Source organism: Falco rusticolus, chromosome 15, assembly GCF_015220075.1.
Source record: "Falco rusticolus isolate bFalRus1 chromosome 15, bFalRus1.pri, whole genome shotgun sequence".
NCBI classification, from domain to species: domain Eukaryota; kingdom Metazoa; phylum Chordata; class Aves; order Falconiformes; family Falconidae; genus Falco; species Falco rusticolus.
This window is the reverse complement of record NC_051201.1, coordinates 19,389,525-19,401,962: the sequence shown is the minus strand read 5'-3', so window position 1 is coordinate 19,401,962 and position 12,438 is coordinate 19,389,525. Positions and strand designations below refer to the sequence as shown.

The window sequence follows — 12,438 nt, the reverse complement described above, 5'->3', positions numbered from 1 at the left end:
GGGAAGTTGCGTGCATTTTAGACTTCAAAGTACAGGCTCTGCGGCTTTGCAGGAAGTTTCTAACTTCCGCTGCAATACTTTCCCATGCTCCCTCTTACTTGAACTATAGCTAAGAAGTCCAGCAGTAAGTTTTTCACAATCAGAATAGCAACTACACCATAATGACACTTGGGAAGCCTTGCTGCTTCCAGGAGCTTTCCAATGCTAAAGCCCAGGACAATAGATTCTCCAGTGACAATGCAAAATATTTACTGTAGGTAGCGTTTAAGTCAGGATTTTGACTTCCATACTACTAGTTAGTGATAGAAGAAAGTTCTCACCAGCTTGTTGGGGTATCGGAGCAACACAGGTTGTACAGGGACTTGTGGAACAAAGGCACCTGCAACCCGAAATTAGAATTGATTGTTAAGACCAAGCTTAATACAGCAGTTGGGAGTTTTAAGTGATTCAAGACATTGTATCTGGAAGAAGAAATTTTTAAAAAGGCAAGAAGAATGCAAAGTGTTCTTGTTTTGTTTGCATAGCTCTTTTTTTTTCTTTTCCTTTTTAGTTTCTTTTGTTTTTGTACATCAGCAGAACAACTAGCAAGTTATCAGAACAGAAAAGGGTTAGTCTCCACTTCAAGGAGAAAGCTGTCTGAGATCTGAGATTCCTGCACTGTCAAACTCGTTTTCTGTGTATTATCTCCCCATTGACTGGCATTCATTTCAAAGGATTAGATGCTCACGAGGCTGTTGAGCATTTCCTGAACCCTTCTCTGTTCTGATTATCTTCCTAAGTGATATAGATCTGAGCATGTCGTAATGGTTTTGTAACTTCGCTACCCGAGACACTGTTCAGCAGTAAGAAAGGAGAACACCATGGCTTTAACTGAAGCGCAGCACAACAATCTAATGATCAGTGATGCTATCAAGTATCTGTGTTAAAAATAATCTATGGGCCTGCCTTGCTAAGCACTATGCAAAGAGATTTCATAACTTGGTTGCCAAGTCCTGCATGGGAAAATGCACAGGAAGGGCATGACTGTAAGTTCATCTAAAAGAACATCTTAAGTAGTATATATTTTGGTAGTTCATCTCATAATAATCACAGTCAAGTTTCTGGGTAAATAAATTCCATGAAAACTGTACCCAGATAAAACCCAAACAACTAACTGTATACATCACGGGTATTTTGCATCCTACAAAATAGCAAAAATCAGAAAAGTAAACTGCCTAGTATAAAATAGTGGCCTTAGTGCCACTGAAACTTCAGTAATGTAGGACATAACTAAAGTGCTGTTGCGGAGGATGTACCTGCAGAAGTACAGGCCTTACTAGAACTACCAAATTAATACTCCATGCATTATTTTCCAACAACCATGCAAGAAAATCTCTCACCTTGTTTAAATGTGATCAGGCAAGATCGGTTTGTGCAGGTGCCTTCTGGGAAAATCAGTATCTTGGGATTTAAAGAGAGAGAAATACATATACACACACATTTCATAAAAAGATTATACTTCAGCATCAGTTACATACGGGCTGACTTTTTATGCAGGCCCTGTGACATGTTACACTGCATCACAAGAATATCATCACTGTTTCAAAAGGAAATGAACAAATAAGTAAAGGATGCTTACAGTAATATTAATCTGATCCATCCTGATTTGGAAACAGATGCTTTGCAAGAGAGGAGTTCTGGGGAAAGGCCTTTGTCAGTTCAGAAATATGGTACAAAACACTTCAAGTGTTTCACTTGGAATGTTTAGTGTTGGTAATGATATGAGAATTGTTCCTCTGCCGGCAGCTCCTTATTGAACTGCTGGGTGTATAAACATCAAGAGTCTGGGCTGACATGAAGTCCATAAGGTACTTGAGCGTTTACAGGCACAGATGCCATCAACATGAGTGAGCTCCCAGCTGTGATGAGAAGATCACAGCTTGAGGGGTAGCAGCAAAAGGCAGAGAGAGCATGTGCATGTGATGCAGAGCTCTGAAGGCATTACGCACCACGGCGTAGCCTCGGAACCTGAATGACTCAGAACCACCAAATACCCAGAAGGTTTCTAAATTAGTGTCTGAAAGATACTAGATTAGATGCACAGTGAGCTGCAATGTGACACACTGAATCCAGCCCCCTAAGGAATATACAAGGAAGCTTTGTGTTTCTCAGATCACTACAGGATCATAAGCAGCATTCCAAAACCTCAGCACAAGAACTGGTCTGGAGCAAAAGAGTGCTCAAGGAGTGCTCTCACTTCACTCCAAACAAACAGGTCAAGACTAGATGAAAGATGGCATCATTAGTCACACCCAAGACACACAGGCTGTTCTAAGGTATGACAGCTGCACATACCTATCTACAGTTAGTCCTCAACTATGCATTCTGTCATCAGGAATTGTTTGCTGGTGCTATGGACACAAAAATGGGTATGTTTCTGCTTAGCCTATGTCATAAGCCCCAGAAAACCTATTAGTAACTGACCAAAGAGTAAGTAAACATTCCCTCCTTCCCCTTTGTTTTGGTACAAGGTTGGGAGAAGCACTAATCAGAACCTCACGCTATTAATAAGCACAAGTGCTGCCCAGCCTGTTGTGTTTTGGTTTTAGGAGGAGGAAACAGGGAATCCAGCTACTCCTCCTTTTCTATTGTGCTAAGAGAATGCAGCCCAGGCACTCTGAAGAGGATATGACAGACATCACTTTGTGGTCAGGTTTCACAAAAAAGAAAGAAAGAAAGAAAGAAAGAAAGAAAAAAAAACAGTAGGAGGAAGGTGTGGTCCGGGTAGAGGGCTTGGAATTACCTAGTGACACCCCCAGTTGTACTGCTGACTAAGTCTTGGAGATTCCCAGATTACTTGACTCTTAATAGACTATTTATGCCATAATACATACCTAGTTGTTATCCCAAGTGCAGTATTGGTGTAGAGCCAATTCCCCTTTCCTCCCCATGCTGATTTCAGCAGAGATTAGGTCTACCAGGGCTTTGCTGGTATCACTTAATCCAGAACAGTTTAACAAATCATAAGCATCAGTGTAGTTTGTAAGCACAGTATTACAAAAAAAAAGGCCTTCCTGGCTTTGACATGTGCACATTTTAAATCCTCCATGTAACTGTCAAATTGAAAAAATAACGAAGGCTCTAAAAATATTTATGGCAGTTTAGAAAAATGCATTTGTGATTCAAATTAAGGTAGTCTAAACACTAACTAAAAAGCTTTATGTAAGGTACTTGCTAACTAAAAATGATGCATGAAATGTCTAAATAATGCCATTTCAAAAAAAGAGGCAAGTATAAGTCTTCCCTACTTGAATGTTCTCTGTTTCTAGAGACTATTCAGAATGTAGAGCAGTGCATTCAGTCTAGCAGTCATAGTGATACCTGCTACTGAAGTCTGTATTTTCACTTGCCTCTTTAATTTTCCTCAAGAGCCATTCACTGGAACAAAAGTGAAGGCAAAGTTAACTGTTCTCAGCCATTTAGGAGGTATGACTAAAGAGATCTGGTGACTTTAGCTACTGAACCAGTCGCTTCTTTAAGTAAATTAACCCCTAAGAAAACAAGTCAAGAACTAATTCAAAACACAAAGCATGAGTTTATACAGAAATCTGCACAGGGTATCTTTGGAGAAAGGTCTTGTATTGCCGCCTGTATTTGTCCAGCAGCATGGCAATGACACTGTATTCATAGTATCTGAAGGCAATGTGAGACCAGAGTCAATGCAACAGAAGAAAGCACAGACACACTGCCAAATGAGGTGTCAGTAGGTTCACAGCTGCTCCAGGTCTTTCTTCTTGCAAAGGATGCAGATTTCCATTCCAGCTGTCGTAAAAGCAGCAGAGTTGCTGCCTCAATGCTCTTGTCCATCCTAAGCAAGCCCCGCCCCATTAGCTTGTCAGGATGGAAAGCCAGCCAAGGCCTAGAAATGCAGCAGCAGCTTCTTGCTGAGGTATGCCCATGGAAAACACTGTGCAGAACCAATAACTATTTCTTCCACATTAAAATCTTTCCACTAGGCAGACCGATCTAAATGTGCAACATGGCTTCTCACACATAAGAATACTGACTCACGTAATACCAATGCAAGTCATCTACTACACTGAAAACACCGTGCTAAGACTGAATAGGGAAATAAGAAAGTCAAGAGCATCTGCATTTGGAACAGCAGTTTGTACTGGCTGGATTTTAACTGACACATTTGTCACGACAAAACTCTTTCTGGGCACCAGCCTCTTGTCTTCCTTTCCTAACCCTGTCATATACCTGAGAGCTAACTTCTTCTCCGTACATCAACAGAACCCTGTTCAGCTGGGCACTCGTGGCATTGTGATGCACAGTGAATATGGGATATGAATACGTGACAGAAGAGTAGTAATGTATTTATTACCTGTGGCCACTGGCCTCTTGATAATGCCCGCTTAGTTATCTCAGTGACTGTATTCTTCCGTGAATCAGGGTCTTGACGAGAAACTGCTACAGGCTGAAGGGAACTTAAAATTGCTGTGGAAGAGATAAAAATTTTTATTTGTCTTATACTAGTGCTTAGAAAACACAAGGGTTCAAGGCTCTCTTGTAGCAAAACCTTGTTATTACACTAGGAGACAGACTGCACAGCTTTTAGACTACATAGATAACAGTAGTGTTGTTACTGTTCTCACTTTGCAAAATGGGAAGTAAGACACAGAAGATGTACATACACTGGCAGCTGAGGAGCTTTACAGTAGATATAAACATGCCAAATTCACCCAAACACATTCTACTAATATTGCTGTTGCTTTTCACGGAGCATTTGCACATAATTCTAAGGAAAAGACCTGACTGGGACTCTGCTCATGGGTCACGCTCTGACCTAACTCAAGCAGACTGCAACCAACAAGTAGTCTGAGCCTAGGCTAAGAATTAAAATGTCCCTTTCCAGTTACAAAGCATGCACAGCTTCTGTGGAAATTACAGAAACCTCCCCACCTCATTTAATCAGAAGTCTACATCGGAATGTGTGGACCTATTAAGATGTAATGAGAAACCTGTGGAAGAATTATTTTTGGTGCTTTTAAGAGAAGATCAATATATTATCAGTTTATTTCCTACAAAGACATTTTTCTATGTTGCCTACTGAGTTTAGTTTGGGGTTATTGTACAGCCAGCAGAAAGCCTACAGCTGATTCTAGCAATAATGCAAATGGAGATTCTTTTTGTGCCAAAAGGAGAAGAAAATAAATGCATGAGTCATCTGATCTTTTCCATTTTCTGCATTTCCTTTTTGAGTAACTTCTCTTTCATTCTTTCCTGGTTTGACTCCCATTAAAAAAAAATAATCCGTAAGAGTGCCTGCAAGTTTAAGCTTATAAATATGTTTTTTTCCAGACTACTGTAGTTTGGGTATGTTCTGAAATAACCTTCACTAACCTGTGTTCTACATTTGTGGTCCACACTGCTGGAAGACAGCAGTTGAACAGATTTATCAAGCTACCTACTGGGAGAATTTTACAAGAAAGCTTCTAGCCTGAGCAGTTACAAAACATGCTTTCAGTATAAAGTAAATTTAAAGTGATATTATATTTCATATCTGAAAAGAAATAGCATACTTTTAGACATTTTGACCAGTTCAGAAAGATAACTTGTTACAGGGATTTCACTGGAAACGATCTGTCAATATCTTTGGAACCTAAGGATTTAAAAAAGTCTGCCCCCACATCACTTTCAGAGATAAGGTTTTTGTTCTCATGTCAAATTGCTGGCTTCTAATATTTTATTTTTTCATAAATACTTACTGCCAAATACTGGAGTTGACAGGTTCTCTGCTCTAGACACTACCGATGGCATTCCAGTTAGCGCAGTAATAATGGCATCAAAAAAGCTTGAATGAGGAGCTGCAACAAAGATTGGGGCTTCCAGCAGATTTGCTACTTTCCCTTTTACTTTAACTTGGAAACCCATTACGAAGAACAAGGTACGAGTCAGGCATGAGAGAGCTGTCTGGATCATCCCCCTTGTAAACAGAAACACAAAAGTATCACCCATTTTACAGTTAGTATTTCTTTTGTACTTGAGAAGAAAAGCCCATAAAATATTTCCCAGATCTCACCAGCGCTGGGGCCAGGCACAGGGTAGCAATACTACTCACTAAAGGGGAAGAAGCAGAAGTAGGGAAGGGGGGGTACACCACCTTTTCATGTTGAAACCAGATTATAATTTTAGCGATAAGGCAAAGTACAGCGCCTCGCTAAACTCTCCTCCCAGGTATGCCATTTCTCCTGCCGTATTTTATAGCATTGCAGCATAACACTATTGCAAGGGGAGGGCAAGTAATTAGCAGATTCGGTGTCCTTTTTGTAAGAACTTCCGTAACTGATATTGTTCTTTTACTATCAGTTTTAAACAAGATTAAATGACAGTGTTCCCTTACTGGAACATGTGCCCTTCATGGGACTCTCCGTAATCTCTCAGCCTCGTTAGAACTCACTTCCCGCGTCTCCTCCTCCCACATGCAGCTGCAGTGCATCGCAGCTAGAAGGGAACTTCATTACTCTGAGGTCAGAAGCTGAGCAACTGAAACCCAGAACCCACAGAGGCAGCTGTAAAGTACTCCTTCAAGGGCAACATAGCTAAAAGAGGAGCTGTCAAAGCTAATTTTGTTATGAATTACAGCATACCAGGAATGACAGGCTACACAGAAACTCAGCCTATATAACATTACCAAATACTTTTCTCAATTAGTTTCTTTTCTCAAATATCGCTATCAGTGTTATTACTGAAGTAATTCCTGACTTACAAATAGTCTGTAAAGATTTTAATACAGATTTGTTTTAGCCTCAACACAATTGAAAACATACTTACTTGAAAAGCTCCACTACTGTTGTAAAATACACTCATCAAAAAGTTGCTTCACCTAAATGGGTAAAACTAAGATTTGACTGAGGATTCCTTGTTAATCAAAAGAAGGAAAGGGAAGGGGCAGGGGCAGCTTTAGACCCTTGCTTTGTGTTATTAAAAAAAAATATCCACAAGCATTGGTCACTTTTTACCTTCTCCATCCTTTTAGCGGCACAGATCCTTTTCCAGGGTGACGGAAAGTTGCAATTGATGCAAACAACCATGCTAGCAGTACAAGAAATGCAATGCATATGGCACGGAGGGGTAGCAAAATAATCCCCTGAAGAACAATCTGGAAACACAGAGAGGGAAAATCTTAAGAAATGGTATTGGCAGGAATGACACTGATATCCATGTAGTTCCATTATATGGACTTTCAAATACTAACATTACTGCTATGTGATTTAGCAAGAAAAGCATTAATGATTCCAGTGTTCGCATGGGAAGTCAGTCATTCACAGCATTTTGTTTTCACTTTTGGGTTCCCATTTCAAGTAGAACTGGCACATCTGAGTATTGGAGTTTGTGGCTTCGATGTTGTTAGACAGAGGTGTTAAACGGAGTAGCTGCCTTTAATTTATACTTACTTGCAGCACACAGCCAGCTCAGATGAGTCTGCCCAGCTGATACCCGTCTCCACTACGGAGCCTTCTGTCACTAGCTGTCTGTCTAGAAGCCAAGTGGAATTGTTAAGATGACTAAAATACACTCTTGCCCTTTCACAATGACAAATCTTGTGTTGAGTCACACTATTGCCGCAAGTGATCCTCACTACTACTGCTTGGAGTAGTGCACTGGCAACACAACTTCCTTTCCCCTTGCTGGGACTTAAGCAAAATGGACCTGTGCTTTAAAGCAAAGGTTCAGACCTTACAGTGCTGTTGAAGCTGCTTGGCTCATTGCCTTTGGAAGTGGTTTGCTCACCGCCCGCTGTAAACGTACAGCAGAACCCTTATGATTATGGAGATTAACTTGTTGCCTCCTGTTTGAAGCATCTTGGATATTAAGCTCTGTGTGCTAGGACCTCCTTGAATTTTTCAGAATAAACTGAGAAAGCTTAGTTCCCTTTCCTTCCCGCAATCAGAAAATTGTTAGTAACTTGCTTTAACTAGTAAACAAAATAAGCTATTGAGAGAGTTCTGCTATGGTCATAGACGACCAGGCTAGATAACAAAACCAGCATAAAACAGATCCAAGCCCATTCACCACTTCTTCAGTTAGTTATTCATGTGTGTTTGTAAGGGGAGAGGAGGGAAGGAGAAACACGTAACGCACCCTGGTTGTAAATAATCCTCAAAAATCATCCCCAGCCACGCCTAAGCAATTTTCAGTTTGCATTTTTTTGGTGCACGGCTCCAGCGAAGAGGTGTACCCGCACCAGATTGTTAACAGGCAGCTGTGGGGCAGGGCAGGGAAGGAAGAAACCACCCTAGTAAATTAGGTTAGAAACTGTATCCTGAAGGGTGGCCTTTGTGGTGCAATACAGCGCTGCGCAGACTGAGCAAGCACGGGTTATGGGAGGAAGGTGAGCTGTGTCAGAATGCGGAAGTCAGAGCACAGCATTCCTGGTAAACTAGTAAACGGTTCAGTTCCTTTTGGCACCTAATCCAGCTCAGCTACCACTCACTGATGAGGATCAGCTCTGTGCACACAGAACTATATACACCCAAGCAGAATTATGAGAAGTTATTTTCTTTTAATTTTACTTGGGCTATGTTTCTAAAAATCCGTCAAAACCTACAGAAGAGTGCATCGCTGGCCACACGACTGACAGCTCCACCGGTTCAGAAGGATGGTAGAAGTTACTGAAATAGAGTTATGCTAGTTTAACTTATGCTTGTGAGCGTATGTTTCTTATGCTTTACTATCTTTTAAGAAAATCTACAACAACAGTGTTCCTCTCTCAAAATTAGCCTTTTTATTCAGCAAGGCTTTTAATAAATAATTTTTTAAAATATTTTTTTATTAAATAAAAAAATTTAAAAAATTTAAAAAATTAAAAAATAAATTAAAAATAATAAATAAATAAATAAATACTTTAAAAAATAATTTTACAGAATAGGCTGCAACTTGCATACTTGAATTATGATTATTAAACACCACAGTGGATTTTAATTTACCTCTTTCCTTTAAGAAGGAACAGGTATGTGTAGTACATTTGGAATATAAGCATCTTTGAGTATCATTTATTCAATTCTTCAATATAGTAAGTTGGTTATAATTTTCCTTTCATCAACACAATCTTTTCTCATGCCACCAAATTCCTTCCATCTTCACATAACGTCCTTTTACTGTTCTCTTGTCAATAGCGAGGAGAGGCTCTGGCCTCTGGCTCTAAACCCTGTGATACTGACAAGGATTAACAGGAATTGCGAGCCTTCAGGACTCTGTTCTGTGTTACAAAAGGCACAGTGACAACAGACCAAACATGACAGTGAACACACGGTGTAAATTAGTATAAGCACGAGGCGCAGTCGCATGGTGTTGACGCTTATGTTCTGTAAGCGCTGCCGTATGTTTCCAGGAGAGAGCTGAACATTCAGGTATGATTATTTCCTTCTTTTATATAAAATTTGTATGTAACTAGCTATGGAATTTTAACCTTAACTTCATGGACAGCAGGAAAAGCACTGCTCTGGATCACAGAAAAGCATTTAGTAGCTGGGTATGAGAGATTTGGACTTGGAGATCTATCGCTGCCACTTTCTTTGGTGCCAGTCATGGCAAAAGTTAAACCAAAGATGCCTCCTTGGTTGTCTCCCAAAATCATCTGTCTCTCTTTTTTCTCCATATGCATCCTCTTGTGCTATGATCTATAGTCCCAGTTCAACATTTCAGCTGCATTCAGTTATCCAGAATGGGCAACATAAGCATAAATCTGTGTTTTGACTTAAAATAACTTTTCTTTATGAAAAAACCTCTATATATGCACTGACCTACAATGGAAAATAAAGGATGCAATAGTAAAAGGAAAACAATCTCTTCCTCAAAACTTTAATAAATTCATTAATCTATTTTAGGCAGATGCGCAGGTGGTACTGATTTGCTGATGCAAGCTGTTGGCTTTCTAGGTCATTGTGTAATGAGGCAGAGTTGATTTCTGCTCCATCAGCTGCAGAGTAGGGTAAGAAAAGGACACTAAAGAGAAAGGTCAAGGCATGCCAGAAAAGTATAGGAGAAAAACATACAGAAGAAAATACAGGTTTAAAGTTTAGTAACTGCTAAGTAGGATCAGAGCCGCTCTAGCTTCTGTATACAGTAATCCTGAAGATAGAATTATTCTGAGTCATCCAAAGAACCTTTTCCCGTATTTGGAACCCCCTGCATACTTTCTACTTCACGTATCTGCAACAACTGCATAGCAGGTCACTGCAGAGTTGCAGACACCTGCAGTAGTCCTTGCAGTCCAGGTCACACTCCCACAGCTGACTGACGCGTCAGAAACCGGGGATGGGGAAAAGCAGGTCTACCAGAAAGCCACATAATTCAGTTTGAAATTTTGTTCAACTTCGGCTACTGACGAGTTACCTAGGAAGCAGCAGAAGAGCAGGCTGGGAATCAGGATGAAGCCCAACTCCTACTGAACTCCTCTGACATCCGAAAACGCAATCATGCCTAGCAAGGCAGGGTCTTCCGTGAGCACCCAGAGTACATCACACCTCTGCCAGGCAGTCTAGCTACTTGCTTCCAAGTACAAGGTTTAAAATTACTCTTTTAGAGTGCTGGTTGTGCTATTACGTAGTTCACCATTACATAAATCCACTGAGCATCTCTTCTGAATTAAGTGCAATCTAGCAATGACTTAACTAGTATTTGTGCTTTACAGTTGCAGGTCAGAAGTTAGGAGTGCATCTGAGCCATCAGGATGAACAGAATTAAAATTAAAAAAACTCCCAACAATGAATTTCAGCCAGCTTCAGTCAGAGGATGGAAACCAGAAGTATTTGAACAACTGTTTTAAAATCTTGTTTGGCACATGCAGATGGTTAGCACAGAACAACTGATCCTTGTTTTGCACATTCTAAAGAAGGACAAAAATCTCCTTGGCTGGTAAACTGTTAGCAATACAAGGACTGGTAAAAAACTGTAGAATCTTCTCACTCCACTGTTCATTCTGGCTACGCTCTGTTTTTGTATCTGAAGCTGAACGGAAATGCAAACAGATAGCCTGTCTCACTTTCAAGCCCCATTCATCAAGGGACAGCAACCTTTACATTCAAGGAGCTCACCACCATAGGAAAACCCAGCTTTCCCAAGCTTCTCCAAGAGCTTTGGGCTCTTAGAGAGAGTTTTGAAATTTTGTGTTTTAATTAGAGTATGTTAAAGGAATAGTATAGAATAGGGGGAATATAACAAAACGATCCCTTAACGTGCAGGAATAGAGATACACTACGCTTGATTTAAATGGAAAGGAAAGGGACACTTCTCTTTTTTGAGGTTCATAGTAACACTCTCTGGTAAGGCTTTTATTCCCAGCTGGTCCGATACGCAGTGCTGGGCAAGAGAGGAGCAGACATTTACAAGACAAAGCAGACAGTAGGAAGTATCCTAGTCTCTATGACATACAGACATAAAAAGAACAGAAAGGACCAACAAGCAATACAAAAAGGTTGTGTCTTTCTGCTTCAGAATTGTGTGACTACTGCAGTTTTGCTTCATAGCTCACTAGGATCGGGCCCTGAGCCAGCCGGGTGCATTGTGGAGTTACGTGTGGAGTGTATCTTGCTTTAAGACACACCATGTTTTTCATCCCTTCCTCCTGAAGGAAAAAAAAAAAGTAGGATATATTTATTATAGCTACAATAGTAACTGTAGCTTAAAACTGCAAGCTTTTGAAAATTGTCTGTACATCCTCTAGAAAGAACAGCCAGTACAGAAAGCTGTCCATTTCTGGAACTTCATTAAGAAACTGGTTTCTTTACCTGGGGGGTTCATGCCTACAGCTACTGATTCAGATGTATTTGAAATGCGTTTCAGGCTGCTAGTAAAACACAGGGGATAAAAGGATTTGAAATTGTTTTCCAGGTTTCTCACATTTCCTCCACCCAGCGACCTTCAGGGCAAACACTGTTTATAACTTGAGGAAGGGCTATATGAAACATAAAATATTTAGTTGCACATCAGCCTCAGATATTTTTAACAATCGGCAGAAAATGCTGCAGGTTCACCTACACACTGACATCCTCACTGTCCTTACTGAGATGTCACTTCATATTTGGTTCATCAGCTCAATTTTTAAAGAGAATGGTTTTAAAACTTAAGAGACCAGAAATACTGTTTGCTCTCTTAAAAGTACCCTGTAAGTCCTGTATGTGCTTGTACAGCTGTACTGGAGCAGCATTCAGCTCAGAAGCCTAATTCAGTTCAACCCAGTGGCACCAGTCCATAACCTGGTGAAACTGGGGATACCTTTTCTGTTGTCCACACTGAACAGGGAACCAAGAGATTAACCCCCCATGCCCACCCCAGGCTTAAAATCAGCCTAAAGTGAGTTAAGCATCTGAAACAGGACTACTGTAAAGTTTTTTTCTTTTTTAGCTTAGCATATCAGAGAGAAGTTATCGTCATTTTCACTCTAGAGCCGAG

General features: G+C 40.4%; 1 protein-coding gene and 1 long non-coding RNA gene across 9 annotated transcripts in view; one reads left to right on the top strand and one right to left on the bottom strand.

The window, feature by feature from the left end:
* Positions 1 to 12,438, top strand: part of LOC119157794 — a 786,943-nt gene that overhangs the window by 160,182 nt on the left and 614,323 nt on the right. The window lies entirely within an intron of this gene.
* LPCAT2 (lysophosphatidylcholine acyltransferase 2) overlaps positions 1 to 12,438 on the bottom strand; it is a 32,771-nt gene that overhangs the window by 19,399 nt on the left and 934 nt on the right. The window contains exons 2-7 of one of the 2 annotated variants that reach the window (XM_037409050.1): positions 11,591 to 11,611; positions 7,005 to 7,144; positions 5,751 to 5,968; positions 4,367 to 4,479; positions 1,380 to 1,440; positions 321 to 379 (exon numbers count right to left, since the gene is read on the bottom strand). In XM_037409050.1, coding sequence (XP_037264947.1) covers positions 321 to 379; positions 1,380 to 1,440; positions 4,367 to 4,479; positions 5,751 to 5,968; positions 7,005 to 7,144; positions 11,591 to 11,611 — 612 coding nt within the window. The remainder of the gene's footprint in view (positions 1 to 320; positions 380 to 1,379; positions 1,441 to 4,366; positions 4,480 to 5,750; positions 5,969 to 7,004; positions 7,145 to 11,590; positions 11,612 to 12,438) is intronic. The other variant, XM_037409051.1, reaches the window with a different exon arrangement.